The sequence below is a fragment of the Chlorocebus sabaeus genome, chromosome 5, assembly GCF_047675955.1.
Source record: "Chlorocebus sabaeus isolate Y175 chromosome 5, mChlSab1.0.hap1, whole genome shotgun sequence".
Classification (NCBI taxonomy): Eukaryota; Metazoa; Chordata; class Mammalia; order Primates; family Cercopithecidae; genus Chlorocebus; species Chlorocebus sabaeus.
The window spans coordinates 70,309,625-70,325,124 of NC_132908.1; the positions used below are offsets into that span (position 1 = coordinate 70,309,625).

Below are 15,500 nucleotides of genomic sequence, written 5' to 3' on the forward strand. Positions count from 1 at the left end.
CACACAGATGCCTGTGTGAAGAGTGCCACTAGACTCAGCACTAATTTCTGCTGTGGTTCCTAGATCTGGCAGGAGGTCCTTCACAAACCCCAGCTGCCAGAGGTTTTGCACAAATCCAGTTGCCAGGGTATGAGTCCAGTGCGGCAGAACACTCACACAAGTCATGCAAAGTAAGTTGTCACTCACAGATAGGTAGCAAGAACTAATAGAAACTTCGTATTCATGGACAGCTGGTCCCCCAAGGCTCAAGAAAGCTGCCTTGAACAAATGAAGTCCTGCCTGTGCATGCCCCACTTCACACTGCAGCTGAAGGACACCCATTCTGTCCTGGATTTTGTGCTCCAGAGGAAATGTGGATCTCGGAGCTGAAGGACATTCTGTTCTAGGAAGGATGAGAACAGAGCCTGGGCTGTTCCAGACCCTTCCCTTATCTCAGGCCGCTGCATTGTCAGCACATTCTACGGTCATCCAGAAAACTACAAGCAGGAAAAAGAAGAGCAGGGACATCTAAGGATTGCACCAACATCCTGGGTTTTTTGGGCTTTTGTTTGTTTGTTTGTTTGCTTGTTTGTTTTTTAGCACTAATTCTATACCAGATGCTATGCTACATGCTTCACACCTGTTATTTCATTTAAACCTCCAGCAATGTCTGGGGTTGGGGCTTTAGCCCCATTTTATAGATAAATAAACTGAGACTCAGAGAAGTCATTTGTTTAAGGTCAAACAGTCAATATTTAGCAGGGCTGGGATTCAAACCTAGGTGTGTCTCACTCAAAAGCCCATAACCTCACCCACTACTCCATTCTGCACCCATCTGATTCAAGATGCCCAGCTGAATAAGTGCTATATGATGTGGAGTCTGTCTGTTCCTTTAAACCCTTAGTTCAAACACAATTGGTCTGAAGGAATTTGCATAGAAGGAAGCACTGAGAGAGCAGCCTATCATTGAAGACCCCCTGCCCATCCCAGGCCCTCTGTCCCTCCAGGAGGAGAGGAGTGAGGGCCCAGAGAGTGCCTGTGAGAAGAAGCCCCACGTGTCTCTCGCCCTCTCCACACCATCTCACAGCCCCCATAGTCTGGCTGTCACTCACTCTGCCTCCAAGTCTCCTATCCCTCCCACCCTTGTCCTGCAGGCCCGCTTCGCCCATGGCATGTTCACCGTGTACCCTGGGTTTGGCTCCATCCCTTCCGGAGGACAGCAGGTCATCAACGTTGACTGTGTGGCTGACCCCGTGGGAAAGTGTGAGGAGTTTATAGCCATCGATATCTCCGGCCGAGACCCTACAGTTCAGCCTGCTGGCATTCCTTACACTTTGATGGCTGAAGCCTGTCTACCAGGTACTCACCACTCACATTGGACAACACCACTTAAAAGATGTTTGTCTGAAACCAGGTGCAGTGGCTCATGCTTGTGATCCCAGCACTGTGGGAGGCCGAGGCGGGTGGATCACCTAACGTCAGGAGTTTGAGACCAGCCTGGCCAACATGGCAAAACCCCGTCTCTACTAAAAATACAAAAAATTAGCCGGGTGTGGTGGCACATGCCTGTAATCCCAGCTACTCAGAAGGCACTCAAACCCAGGAGGTGGAGTTTGCAGTGAGCCAAGATCACGCCACTGTACTCCACAACAGAGCAAGAGTCCGTCTCAAAAAATAAATATATAAATAAGAGGCCTTTATCTGTAACACTTCTACCTCTTTCTTGCAAGTTTTTCCAAAGATGTCTGGCAGACATGGCTGGGCTGCTTCCTTTGGGGTCCTGGAACTTCCTCTAGTGTCTTCAGTTGTATTTTTCCAGGGCATATACCTAAGGGAGGAGGTGCAGCTTCACACTCCCAGGAGGCTGGTCCTGGATTCCCAGATGAATGGTGTTATCTGAGAATCATGGTGGGATGGGCTGTAGCACAGGACCCAGGAGCACTGAGTCCCGCTCATGGCCAGGCCACTCCTGGTGGGCAACATGTCCACAGAGAACAATGTTCAGGTACTGAGCGTACAAAATCTGTAACCCAGCAGGAGGGCACATGAGGTGCAAAGAGAATGCCTCATGCTTTGATGATAGGATCACTGGAGCCTTGAAGCATAGTGGCCCAGTTGCCTCCTTCCCTCCACAGCCCACCCCAGATCTTGGATCTTACCATTGAGAGAAAAACGCTCACTGGAGTATGGCAACCAGCAAGGGCAGTACAAAAGAGGAAGACCAGACAGAATGTTTCCCATCCCTCACACCCCCTTGCGTGACTTCCCCTATGTGTCCTCCACGATTCTCCTTTGTGAGAATCCAGAGCTCCAAACTAGGAATTACAGAGAGGGAATCCAGCGATCAGGCTGCACCTCATAGTCTCCCCTTCACTCCCCAGCCTTTGTGACCGAAAACAACGCCTTGATATTTGAAGAGCACCAGATATGTACCAGCGGCACCCTGCACCACATCCTGCAGACCATAGAGAGCGGGGGGCTGTTCGTCGAGGACGAGAACAAGTTCATCTTCTGCAACGTCCTCGTGGGTCGCCGAGCCAAGGCTCGTTTCAAGATCAGCAACGTGGGAAAGATCGCCTGTGATGTCAACATTGTAGTCAGGCCTATCTCCAATAAGGTAAGACGCTCCCAATGGCCCCGGCCCACCGTGATTGGCATAAACTTGGAAGAAGGGCTCTCAGCATCCTCGGCTCTGGAGCCTGTATGCGTGAGTGGAAATTATCTGGCCCTGCTGGAAGTTATGTGAAGTAACTGGGGGTTTCCCCTAGGCCAGTGGTGATACGTTTGTCCCAGTGGGTGTCTCCTCCGGGTACCTTTGTGATAAATGGGTATGCATGAGTGAGCAAACCGCATTCCTCCATTAAACGCTCACTATGTGCCTAAAATAGAGAAAGCATGGTGGGGAGAGGCTAAAGTAAGCGCCAGCTCCAGACAGGTCTGCCTCCAGCTGCATATTCTGCTGGTAAGGGAGATTTGGGGGCACCAGATTCTGAGGATAAGGTGAAATGGTGAGCATTTTTTAGCCTTTCCCATGTGACAAGCACTGTGCTAAGTGATTTATATTTATTGCCTCCTTTTGCCCTCACAACAACTCTTCCAACTTTGTATTATTATCCCAATTCTACAGTTAGGGAAACTGAGGCTTAAAAAGCTAAATCCTTCCCCTAGGTCCCAGAGCCTGAGAATATAGGGCTGGGCTTAAAGCCAAGCTTCATCCACATACAAGATGAAATAATTGCCCAATTCAGGGGTCTGCCAGGCTCGAAACTGCCTTTTCTCTCTGAGTCAGATCATACTTTTTTCACAGCAGAACAGAAAATTCAGGATACCAAGAGAGGTCTTAATCAATGGGTTTCCGTCACCCTTAATTTCCAATCCAATGTGTAGCAAATACTCTAGTTTTATGGTGACTGCTTCAGTTCTCTGCCCAAAAGTCGAATCTGGGCCCAGGAGGTCCTCAGCCCCTGCAGCTGGCATTATTCACAGCTGAGGGTGGTGGGGAAGTCACCAAGGGTGTTGGTGTCAGCCTAGAGCTACATATGGAGTGTACATTCCTGGGGGAATGTCAATGCAGAGAGGTGTGGTTGGGGAGACTGCATAATCCCTTTTATGACTTCCTTCAGACCCTGGTGACACCCAGTCATTCTCTGATTTTTTTTTTTTTTTTTTTTTTTGGGAGACAGAATCTTGCTCTGTTGCCCAGGTTGGAGTGCAGTGGCGCGATCTCAGCTCACTGCAAGCTCTGCCTCCCAGGTTCACGCCATTCTCCTGCCTCAGCCTCCCGAGTAGCTGGGACTACAGGCACCCACCACCACGCCCGGCTAATTTTTTGTATTTTTAGTAGAGACGGAGTTTCACCGTGTTAGCCGGGATGGTCTCGATCTCCTGACCTCATGATCCACCCAACTCGGCCTCCCAAAGTGCTGGGATTACAGGCGTGAGCCACCACGCCTGGCCTATTCTCTGATCTTATTTGGGATACTAATGAGCAACTTTCTCCCTATTCTGTACTAAAAACATAAAAATGAGCAAGGCCTGTAATCCCAGCACTTTGGGAAGTTGAGACGGACGGATCACCAGATCAGGAGATCAAGACCATCCTGGCTAACACGGTGAAACCCCGTCTCTACTAAAAAATACAAAAAAACTAGCTGGGCGAGGTGGCGGGCGCCTGTAGTCCCAGCTACTCTGGAGGCTGAGGCAGGAGAATGGCGTAAACCCGGGAGGCAGAGCTTACAGTGAGCCAAGTTCCAGCCACTGCACTCCAGCCTGGGCAACAGAGCGAGACTCTGTCTCAAAAAAAAGAAAAAAAGAGCAAGACTGATTTTTCTTTTCTTTTTCTTTTTTTTTTTTTGAGACAGTCTCACTCTCGTTGCCATCATGGCTCACTGCAGCCTCGACTTCCTGGGCTCAAGTGATCCTCCCACCTCAGCCTCCTGAGTAGCTGGAACTACAGACACGCACCACCATGCTTGGCTAGTTTTTGTATTTTTTGTAGAGATGGGGTTTTAACCATGTTGGCCAGGCTGGTCTCGAACTCCTGGGCTCAAGCGATCCTCCCACCTCCACCTCCCAAAGCGCTAGGATTACAGGAGTGAGCCACCGCACCCAGCCGCAAGCCTGATTTCTAAAGAGAGACTTTATAAGAGGATTTGCAGAAATCACATGTTCTCCTCCACCCTAGTTCGCAGACTTGAAGGCTATCCCTCGGAAAAAGCAAAGAGAAACCCAGGGACCCTCAGTTTAAGAACAAGAGGGAATAGTCAGTCTTAAATCCCACCTACTTCCCATGAGAATGAAAAATCCTTTTAAGGCCATGCCAGGGCTCCCTACAGTCCCAAAACACTGCCACAAGATGGGAACAGATAAAGTGCTGTGGGAGGTTGCTCTAGCCAAGGCTCTTGGAGTTACAAGGAGCAGAAACCCTCTCAGATTAGCCCAAACAAAGCAAGGCTTACTGCAGCAAATCAGACACCTCAGACACAGGTCAGAACACATCACGTGGCCGGGACTCCTTGGGACTGGCACCATCACCTGAGGTCCACCCTTTAGAAGACCAGTGGATGCTCTGTCCGTCTGTCAGTGGCCACATGTCTCTCTCACAGGGTTTCCATTGCTTCATTCTCTCATCTAGCTTTCTCATCTTGCATGTGATTCAGCCAGCTCGCAACTCAGCTCCACATTTTAACAACCAGCACAGGCCCGGCATGTTGGCTTACACCTGTAATCCCAGCACTATGGGAGGCCGAGGCAGGCAGATCACTTGAGCCCAGGAGTTTGAGACCAGCCTGGGAAACATGACGAAACCGCATATGTACAAAAAAATAATAATAATTAGCTGGGCATAGTGGCACTCACCTGTAGTCCCAGCTACTTGGGAGGCTGAGGTGGGAGGATTGCCTGGGTCCAGGAGGTCGAGGCTGCAGTGAGCCGTGATCATGCCACTGCACCCCAACATAAGTGACAGAGCAAGATCCTGTCAAAAAAGAATTTAAAAACCAACCAACACCAATCTTTGGGCATCCCAGTTTAGTTGACAGGGGTGGGGTAGCAGGGACAATATCTGGATTCCTGGCTTAGTTCATCGATTTCAGTCAAAAATCACAGGTCTAGCCAAATCTGGCCAGGCGTCATTCAGGGGTGGGTCCCAGGCTGTTCCCTCCAGGGCCCCTGACCCTGCAGGCAGTGGAGCATGTCCACCACGGCACTTAGACGAGAGGCGGGGGGGCTCTTGGAAATAAGGAGTAAGCCTGGTGAGAATCCAAAGGCACTGACATACTCTGGTCTCTGCCCCCATCACCAGCCCTTTGCCCGCATCACCGACATTTTTGAAGTGGAACCCAACAAGATGTGCATTGCCAGTCATTCCCATGCCTTTGCCACGGTGTCCTTCACCCCGCAGATCATGCAGAACTACCAGTGCATCTTTGAGGCTACCTTGGATGGCTTGCCCAGGTACCAGCTCCCAGCTCCCTCTCCTGCAGCAGGACTGCAGGCCACACTCCCTAGGGAGTGTCATTCCCACCATGCCAGACTGACAGGCTACAATCTTCCTGTTCCCAACAGCACCCTGGCCAAGAGCCGAGGCCTCGTGTTTGACATCGCTGGTGAGGGGAACCTCCCTCGAGTGATGGTTGTGCGGCCAATTCTTCATAACCAACGTGGAAACCCCTTACTCCTCTTTAAGAGGCTTCTGCTTGGTCATTCAGAGAAGCTGCCTCTCATCCTCAAGAACAATGGCGTCCTCCCTGCCCAGGTAATACTGGAGGACGAACCATGAGGCTGAAAGGGAGAAGAATCCAGAAGTTACACTTCTGCCATTGGGGCCTCTGCCATGCCTAATGTATGAGGACTTCTCTGTTGATCCGCATGCATTAACCTGTGTGTCACGGACTTGCAGAGGGGAATCTGGCATGGTATTTGTCCTCAAGGAAAGAAGGAAACTGGATTCCACAATATATCATTAACTACTGTCCAAGGTAGCGTGCAGTGATGTGCACCAAGCTGAGTGGGCAGGATTATGGGTATTAATATCTTCTTTAGTTTTTAATTGTTTTCTGTAATGAACATTGCATTTGCAATAAGAATAAGACAATAAAAGAAACTTCAGTAGGGGTGAGAAATACAACATCCAAATGTATTTTGATTCAATGATTAAATTGTGGTTTTATTTTACAAAAAAAAAGTGATGTATTGTGCTCTGCAAGGGACTGTAGGACTTTTGAAAAAGATCTATTCCCATCTAGACAATAAAGGGAAAATTCACTGTAAATGACATTGGAACAGGGCTCACTGAAGGAGCTGGGTTTCAGCAATGCCTTCAGTGGGCATTTGGCAGTCCATGCAAACCAGAAAGAGAGAGAAAGCTTCAAAGGTGCAGAAGCCAAGAAACAAAACAAAACAAAACAAAAACATGCACGCTACTGCAGGAGCTGGTAAGCATCCAGCTTCATAAGAGCATAGGTATAGGTAGAAGAGCAAGGAAGATAAAAATGAAAGGATACAGTAATGGAGCAACTTGTGGGAGCCTTGGGATTCTCTAAATATTTTAAACCCTACAAGACATTGCTACTGTTGTTATTGCTACTGTTCTTACTATTTATCCTTTTATGGCTCATTTAGGTTTATTCATTTATTAATCATTTTTATTGCTCTTTATTCCTGGGTCTCCAATTTTCTATCTGTATTTGTCAATTGTCATGCTACCAATAAAGACATACCTGAGACTGGGTAATTTATAAAGAAAAAAGAGGATTCACAGTTCCACATGGCTGGGGAGGCCTCACTATCACAGTGGAAGGCAAAGGAGGAGAAAGACATGTCTTACATGGTGGCAGCCAAGAGAGCTTGTGCAGAGGAACTCCCATTTATAAAATCATCAGATCTTGTGAGACTTATTCACTATCACAAGAACAGCCTGGGAAAGACCCGCCCCCATGATTCATTTACCTCCCCCCAGGTCCCTCCCACGACAAGTGGAAGTTATGGGAGCTAAAATTCAAGATGAGATTTGAATGGGGACACAGCCAAACCATATCTTATTTCTTGAACACAGTACTCATAGCCATTTTGCAGTCTGTACCCAATAATTCCAAAATCCAAAGTCACTGTGGCTCTTTCTGATATTTCTGCTCATCTTTTTCTACTATTTCTACTCATCTTTGCCCATGTTGCCCTGCCTCGTCACGTGCCTAGGATCCTGGTCTATTTACTCCTCATTCTCTTGATAGCTCTGTGATACTTTAAAAAAATTTTTTTTTTACATATTTCGTCTAGCAATTATTGTTGCCTTGAGCTCAGGTTACCTCGTTTACCATTACCCTGCATTGTTTCCATTATTGTGGCTTTATGTTTTAGCATCTAGTTCAGTGAATTCCTACCTACCCACTCCCTGTTTTTGTCATTTTTCTTAACAGTTTTCACCTATTAATCTCTCAAATGAGCTTTATAATTATTTTATAATGCTCCTTTAAAAATCCCATCGGGAAGCCTCTCAATTCAGGAGGATTTCTACTTGCAGAGTATTTAGACTCTCCACCAGGAACATTTAGGATTTCCACTCATTTATTTAGATCTTTTACGTCAATATTCTTACATATAATTCTTCCATATAGTTTCTTATTAAAGTTGTTTCTAAATACGTAATTTTTTATCTCAGAAGCTTCCTATGTGATACCACTATTTCTGCCTTCTCCATGCCTCATATTTTATATTCAATCTTTTTCACGATGGTGCCAGCATTACTATCTTCTAACAATGCCTGCTGATGTCTCATTATCTGAAATCAGATGCATAGCTTTAGTCTTATCTTCCTTACAATGGGCCAGAAACCACCACTTTCTCTAAGTAGGTCAAATGCCCGCCTTGTTTTTTCTCTTATTGTGGTAGGATGCTCAACATGACACTATCAGGCAACTAAACTAATGCATAGCACCTAGGAGATACTGTTTTTTTAGGAATTCACATCAATGCAGGCCCTCTTAGAATTATAAGTATTCATTTCCATTTTATTACCCTAGCATATATTCTATAACTGCCTCTGTTAATGACAGAGGTGTTGGCAACCACATTTTGACACTATGTACCTATGTGATCTGGAAAGTTCTGCATACTCTTTGGACCTCCAGTTCCTCACTCAGATAACAAGGGCTGATTTGACTGAATGTTCTTTTGTCCTCTCCAGGACAAAAGAAATTCAAAAACTGAATACTGGGCACAATAACTTTTTGGGGTCCCGCCCCAAACACAGTACAGTATCTCACCCCAGACTCAAAGCCCATGAGCAGCCTGTAAGCCTAGCACTCATCCCTGCTTTCCTTCTGCCAGCTGCATGTTGACCTGCGGGATGAACTAGGAGTCTTCTCCCTGAAAGGGAGGCCCACTACCTCGTACATCTACATCACAGAGGAAAACAAACCACATGAAAAAGGTAAGTGTAGGGAGGGTGCTTCTAGAAGGCAATGGATCTCAGTAGCTGCTTCATTAGGGTACCACTCAAGGCCCAACCAGAGGGGAATGCCCAGTCTCGTCACCACTGGTGTCTAGCCAAGGCTCGTTCCCATTCTAGGGTTACTTTCCCTTCAACCGGGGTCTTTATAGATACACATTTCTTGAAACTGGTTCTAAATCATACCTTCTCTCTTCTCTTTGCAGCAAAGAAAGCTCATACAGCCTCCTTGGTTGTTTCTCCTGGAGATACAGCTGAATTTGATGTCTTTTTCCACTCCCAGAAGGTTGGGAGGATAAGAGGTATCATCCACTTGTCAGTAATCAACAACCAATATGAGGAGACCACCATCCACATGGTGGGAGAGGGCTATGAGGATGACATCACCTTGGACAACATCCACGGGCTGGTGGCCCCCACCAGCCAGGAAGACATAAGTATCTCTGAGTTCACAGAGATAGTCGAGGACAATGATATGGAAGACTTAGTGGCAGGTGGGAGAAACAGTAGTGAGGTGTTGACAAGTGTTGGCTATTGGGTCATTTGTTTTAAATGAGAGTTAAATTTAAATAACGGGTTGGTTAACTCCCTGAGAATTTAGGACTGACTGACCTCTTCACTACGCTGTGTGCTGGTGTGCCTGGCTCAGTCATGGCATCCATCCTTCCATTTATTCATGTGTTCACTTGATGAACATGTATTGAGCACCAAGTACATGTTCCAGGCATGCTGATCCCTGGAGTTTCAAAATTAACAAGGAAGTCTCTACTCTTAGGGAGCTTATAGTTTGAAATTCAAATTCCAGTTCAACTAATAAGCAAATAAATGTCTTGCAGTTTTTCCTGTCTGCATTTATTAGCTGGCTTGTGTTGGCATTGTCTGTCTTGTTTAATTAGAGAGAGTATAGGTTTGGGTACTTCTAGAATATCACTCTGCACAGCCCTACTATTCAGCGAGCAGTTTGAGATCCTATGGCATCAGCATCACCTGGGAGCTTGTTAGAAATGGGGGTTTCAGACCCACCGTGCCCTGCGGAATCAGCATCCACATTTTAACAAGATCCCAGGTGATGTGTTTTTATACTAAAGCTTAAGACATGTTGTGCTGCAATCTATCAAGCACTAAAGCTTCATTTAATTGACATTTTTAGGGGTTGGAAAAATTTATCATCAACTTGTTATTATCAGAAAGCATTGGTTAAGCGCCCTAATTACGTGGTTGGTTGCTAAAAAGTGAGTTATAAACAGAGTCCCATAGTTTTTCTAGAAGCTTAATTAAAGTCCTAGAATGTACCATTAGGTGGTCTACACAACATGGGTTGAAATCAACACTCTTCATATACCTGGTGTTTCAGCTCTGTTTGAGGCTACAGGGTGACATCTCTCTTATGAAGGATCAAGCAGGAGCCAGCAGTGAATCTAAGTTCAGAACTCAGATTTCATGCCCATTATAGGATTGCCAGAGTTAGCAAATCAGAGTACAAGACTCCCCAATAAATTGGAATTTCAGTTAAACTCTGAATAATTTTTAGTATATGTATATCCCAACCATGGCATGGGACATACCTATCCTAAAAATTATTCATTACTTATCTGTAATTCAAATGTAACCGGGACTCCTGTATTTTATCTGGCAATCCCAATCCTTTATATTTTCTCACCGAACAAATGGAGTTGGGGACCTATGTTTTCTCTTGTACAAATGGATGTGAGGGCTAAGGTGGGTGAATGGCTGACGGATGGATGGATAGAAGGATGGATGGATGAGCAGTGGGATAGAAGGGATAGAGGGATGGATGGGTGGGTAGATGATGGGTGAGTAGATAGATGATGGATGGATGAAGGGATAGAGGGATGGATGGGTAGATGATGGATGGATGGATGGATACATGCATGCATGCATGGATGGGTGGATGATGGATGGATGGATGGGTGGGTAGATGATAGGTGGATAGGTGGATGATGATGGATAGATAGGTGAGTGAGTAGGTGGATGATGGATGAATGAATGGCTGGATGGGTGGATGATGGATGGATGGGTGGGTGGATGATGGATGGATGAATGGATTGGTGGATAATGGATAGACATGTGGATGGGTGGGTGGGTGGGGAGATGATGGATGGGTGGATATGGCTGGATGGGTGGGTGGGTGGATGGATGGCAGGATGGGGGAGGGTGGATGATGGATGGATGGATGGATGGATGGGTGGATGATGGGTAGATGAATTAGTGGGTGGAGGATGGATGGATGCGTGGATAATGGATGGATGAATGATGGATGGATAGGTGGGTGATGGATAGGTGGATGATGGATGGGTGGATAATGGATGGATGGGAGGGAGGGATGGATGGATAGATGGGTAGATGATGGGTGGATGGATGATGGATGGATGGGTGGGTGGAGGATGGATGGATGGATGGATGGATGGATGGATGGATGGATGGACGGATGAATAGATTCCTTGAGGATAGAAATCTTGTTACTCAGAGATTCTAGGTTTTTCAAATGTAACCATCCAAGGATGGAAGGATAGCATGTGGGTGAAGCACTATGGCTCCTTAAGGAAGAAGAGCCTCAAGGGAGGCCAGGAAAGACTCACAGCCTTCTGCTTCTAATCCCTAGCTGCTCTGGTGGACCACATCCAGTTTGGGGATTGCCACATTGGACACAGCTATAATGTGAGCTTCACAGTCACAAATCACAGCCAAGTGAACGTGATACGGTTTGAATGGCCTGTTTTAGCTACAATTGCTTTCTCCCCACAGGTAAATAAAAGTCGTTCATCATTTTTCTGGAATCCCTTAGGCCTAAGCCAACCACAGACTGATTGTCAGCCCTTTCCCATGGATGCATGGGATGGAATTAATACATCTCAAGCTGAGAGACAGCCCAGGAATCATCCCTCACTCATATCTGGTAGCAAAGAACACAGTTCATGTCTCCCCTGGTTAAGAGGGGAAGACAGAGAATGAAGTTGGCCAAGACTGTTGCTAGGCCGCTGTCAAGGGGTCCTGTGGAGGCCTGTATAGATGAATACAGGCCTAGTCTTCCTGTAGGTCCTAGTCTTCCTATCCCAGATTGTGGAGCTGTGTCCTCCTAGATGTGTGTCCTTTAGAGTATCAGTCCTTCAAAATACTTCACCAAAAGCTAGAATGGGGGTGATGAGTTCTGTGGATAACTGAGATTTAGAAAATGTTCCAAGCTCCATCCTTCTCTTAAAGATTCCTGGTTCTCTTTGGCATGTTAAAACCTAGTTAATTTTGTTTTACCTGGAATTTTCTAACCTCTTCTTTTAACATCTTCACAGCACACATTTTTTTGGAATTGCCGACTAAAGCTTGACATTGAACAAGGCCTAGGATAACGTTCTAGCAGATTGTTGCCTCTGGCCAGTGGTTACTTTTTGTAGATAGTTCACTTCTGAGTTCCCAGAACACTGGCACTCCCCAGTGTCTTCACTGCCTCCTGCTCTGTTGACATACAGCCACTGAGTCTGCTCAAGCACAGTTCTTGAGGGGGGTGGAGCAAAGGGGTTGGGGACTTTGTCATCTTTAAATCTTTGAGTGCTATTAGGGATAAATTTTGCTTTTTGAAGTGATATAAAGTTCATTAGGAATCTGACCACTCCATTTCATCATGGTCCAAATCCAACCCTGAATAGAGCTAGTATACCATTTTATTTGTAAATTGAGTGCTTACTATATGCCAAAAATAGTTCTAAGACCTTAGTTAATCCTCTCAACAACCCTATAAGGCAGATACTACTTTTTTTGTTTTTGTTTATTTGTTGAGATAGTCTCACTCTGTAACCCAGGCTGGAGTGCGGTGTCACGATCTTGGCTTATTGCGACCTTTACCTCCCAAGATCAAGCGATTCTTCCATCTCAGCCTCCCAAGTAACTGGGACAACAGATGCACACCATCACACATGGCTAATTTTTTTGTATTTTTGGCAGAGACAGATTTCACCATGTTGCCCAGTCTGGTCTCAAACTCCTGAGCTCAAGCAATCCACCTGCCTCAGCCTCCCAAAGTGCTGGGATTATAGGCATGAGCCACTGCACCCAGCCATAGGTACTACTATTATCAGCATTTTACCTGTGAAGAAACAAACACAGTATAATATAATAGGGTAATCTATTTTTGTGCATTGTTTTTATTACCAAAGCCTTAATCAAAGGATGCAGAGAGGCTGGGCACAGTGGAGATTCTCAAACCTCAATTCTTGACTTCTGTGCACCCACAGGCTCAACACCACATGGAAGCTGCCAAGTCTCGGGTCTTACACCCTCTGAAGCCATGGCCTGAACCATACCTTGGCCTCTTTTAGCCATGACCAGAGTGCTGGGATGCAGAGCACTACGTCTTTAGACTGCACACAGTACGGGGGGCCCTGGGCCACCCACAAAACATTTTTTCCTCCCAGGCCTCTGGGTCTGTGATGGGAGGGGTTGCCACAAAGATCTCTGACATGCCCTAGAGACATTTTCCCCGTTGTTTTGGCCGTTAACATTTGGCTTCTCCCTACTTATGCAAATTTCTGAAGCCAGCTTGAATTTCTCCTCAGAAAATGGTTTTTTCTTTTCTATCATCAGGCTGAAAGTTTTCTGAACTTTTATGCTCTATTTCCCTTTTAAAACTGAATGCTTTTAAGAGCACCCAAGTAACCACTTGAATGCCTTGCTGCTTAGAAATTATTTATGCCAGGTACCCTAAATCATCTCCCTCTAGTTCAAAGTTCTGCAAATCTCTAGGGCAGGGGCAAAATGCCATCAGTCTCTTTGCGAAAACATAGCAAGAATCACCTTTACTCCAGTTCCCAACAAGTTTCTCATCTCCATCTGAGACCATCTCAGCCTAGATTTCATTGACCATATCATCAGCATTTTGGTCAAAGCCATTCAACAAGTCTCTAGGAAGTTCCAAACTTTTCCACATTTTCCTGTCTTCTCGTGAGCCCTCCAAACTGTTCCAACCTCTGCCTGTTACCCAGTTCCAAAGTCACTTCCACATTTTCGAGTATCTTTACAGCAGTGCCCCACTCACTCTACCAGCACCAGTTTACTATATTTGTTCGTTTTCACACTGCTGATAAAGACATACCTGAGACTGGGTAATTTATAAAGAAAAAGAGACTAATGGACTCACAGTTCCACATAGCTTGGGATTCCTCACAATCATGGCAGGCAAAGGGCACATTTTACATGGTAGCAGACAAGAGAGAAAAATGAGAGCCAAGTGGAAGGGGAAACCCCTTATAAAACCATCAGATTTCGTGAGACTTACTCACTACCACAAGAACAGTATGGGAAAAACTGCCCCCATGATTCAATTATATCCCACCAGGTCCCTCCCACAACATGTGGGTATTATAGGATCTACAATTCAAGATGAGATTTGGGTGGAGACACAGCCAGACCATATCACCATATATCACATAACACACATAACCTCTAGAAAACTCCATTGTACACTTACAAGAAAAATGAGAGTGAAAAAGTCAAATAATATATTTGTATTACTATTAAAATAGTCTTGACCTCATTTATCCCCTGAAAAGGTCCTGGGGATCCCAAGGTCACTAGAACACCTTTGGAGAACTGCTAGTGTACTGTATTCCTCTGTCCATAATTTGTATAGATCGTGTTGATTAAGAGTGTGGCATTTGGAGCCAAACTGCCTGGGTCTGAATCCAACTCCTCAAAAATTAATGACCTCAACCAAGTTACAAGTTCTGTTGTCTGTAAAATGGGAATAATAGCTGTACCCCTCATAGGGTTGTTGTAGGGATTCATAGAATTGTGTAAAGGTTTAGAATAGTGCCTGAAGCAAGTAAGTTTGATAAATGTTAGTTGTTCTTCTTATTATTATCATGTTTCTACCTGAGAACCTCTTGTACATATTTAATTCTGTCTACATACACAGGCTTGACTGATGCATTTTTTTGCCAAGACCTTTGGCTCCTTCCCTTCTCTAGAATATCACCAGCAGGTATCAAGAGCCCTCAAGATTAGATTCTCAAAAATACTAATACCAGGCTCTTCCCTAGATGGGCCACCTCCACCCTGGGTGTGCCAAGGACGTAGTGGTGACCATGAAGTCAGACATACCCATCAACCTGAAGAATATGCAGATCAAGTGCAAGCTCTCCAGGATTATGTTTCAGCTCCCTGCAGACCAGGTCCCCGACTGGGATGACCGCATGCACACAGTCAAGTGGGTGGATGTGCCCAGAAACATGCCTGGGACTTTCACTACAAAACGAAAAGTAAGTGGGGACATTAAGCACCATTCTGACCAGGCCTCCATGCTTGGATTCCTACTGGTCTCAAGTCTCTCATCGTTTCCTTTTTTCACAGAAAAAAGAAAAGGTTCCCATTCTACTTGACCTTGATTCCAAAAGTGACAAACTAAACTTCTACACATGCTGCCTGCCATCCATGCTACACATACCACACATCTTCATTGGTAGACCTTTAGCTTAAGTCTTGATAAGTAGTTGAGCAAGTCTTCCCACCTTTTTCTTCTTCCAAAATGTCAATGCTAATATTTTAGTTGTTTCCCTTTTCCCTC

At 45.7% G+C, this 15,500-nt stretch overlaps 1 protein-coding gene across 1 annotated transcript in view; it reads left to right on the top strand.

The window, feature by feature from the left end:
• The window catches only part of HYDIN (HYDIN axonemal central pair apparatus protein), a 480,054-nt gene that overhangs the window by 402,599 nt on the left and 61,955 nt on the right, over nucleotides 1-15,500 (top strand). Inside the window, exons 61-68 of the mRNA XM_007993708.3 lie at nucleotides 1,134-1,338; nucleotides 2,361-2,596; nucleotides 5,783-5,934; nucleotides 6,046-6,235; nucleotides 8,806-8,908; nucleotides 9,133-9,420; nucleotides 11,550-11,692; nucleotides 14,977-15,195. Coding sequence (XP_007991899.3) covers nucleotides 1,134-1,338; nucleotides 2,361-2,596; nucleotides 5,783-5,934; nucleotides 6,046-6,235; nucleotides 8,806-8,908; nucleotides 9,133-9,420; nucleotides 11,550-11,692; nucleotides 14,977-15,195 — 1,536 coding nt within the window. The remainder of the gene's footprint in view (nucleotides 1-1,133; nucleotides 1,339-2,360; nucleotides 2,597-5,782; nucleotides 5,935-6,045; nucleotides 6,236-8,805; nucleotides 8,909-9,132; nucleotides 9,421-11,549; nucleotides 11,693-14,976; nucleotides 15,196-15,500) is intronic.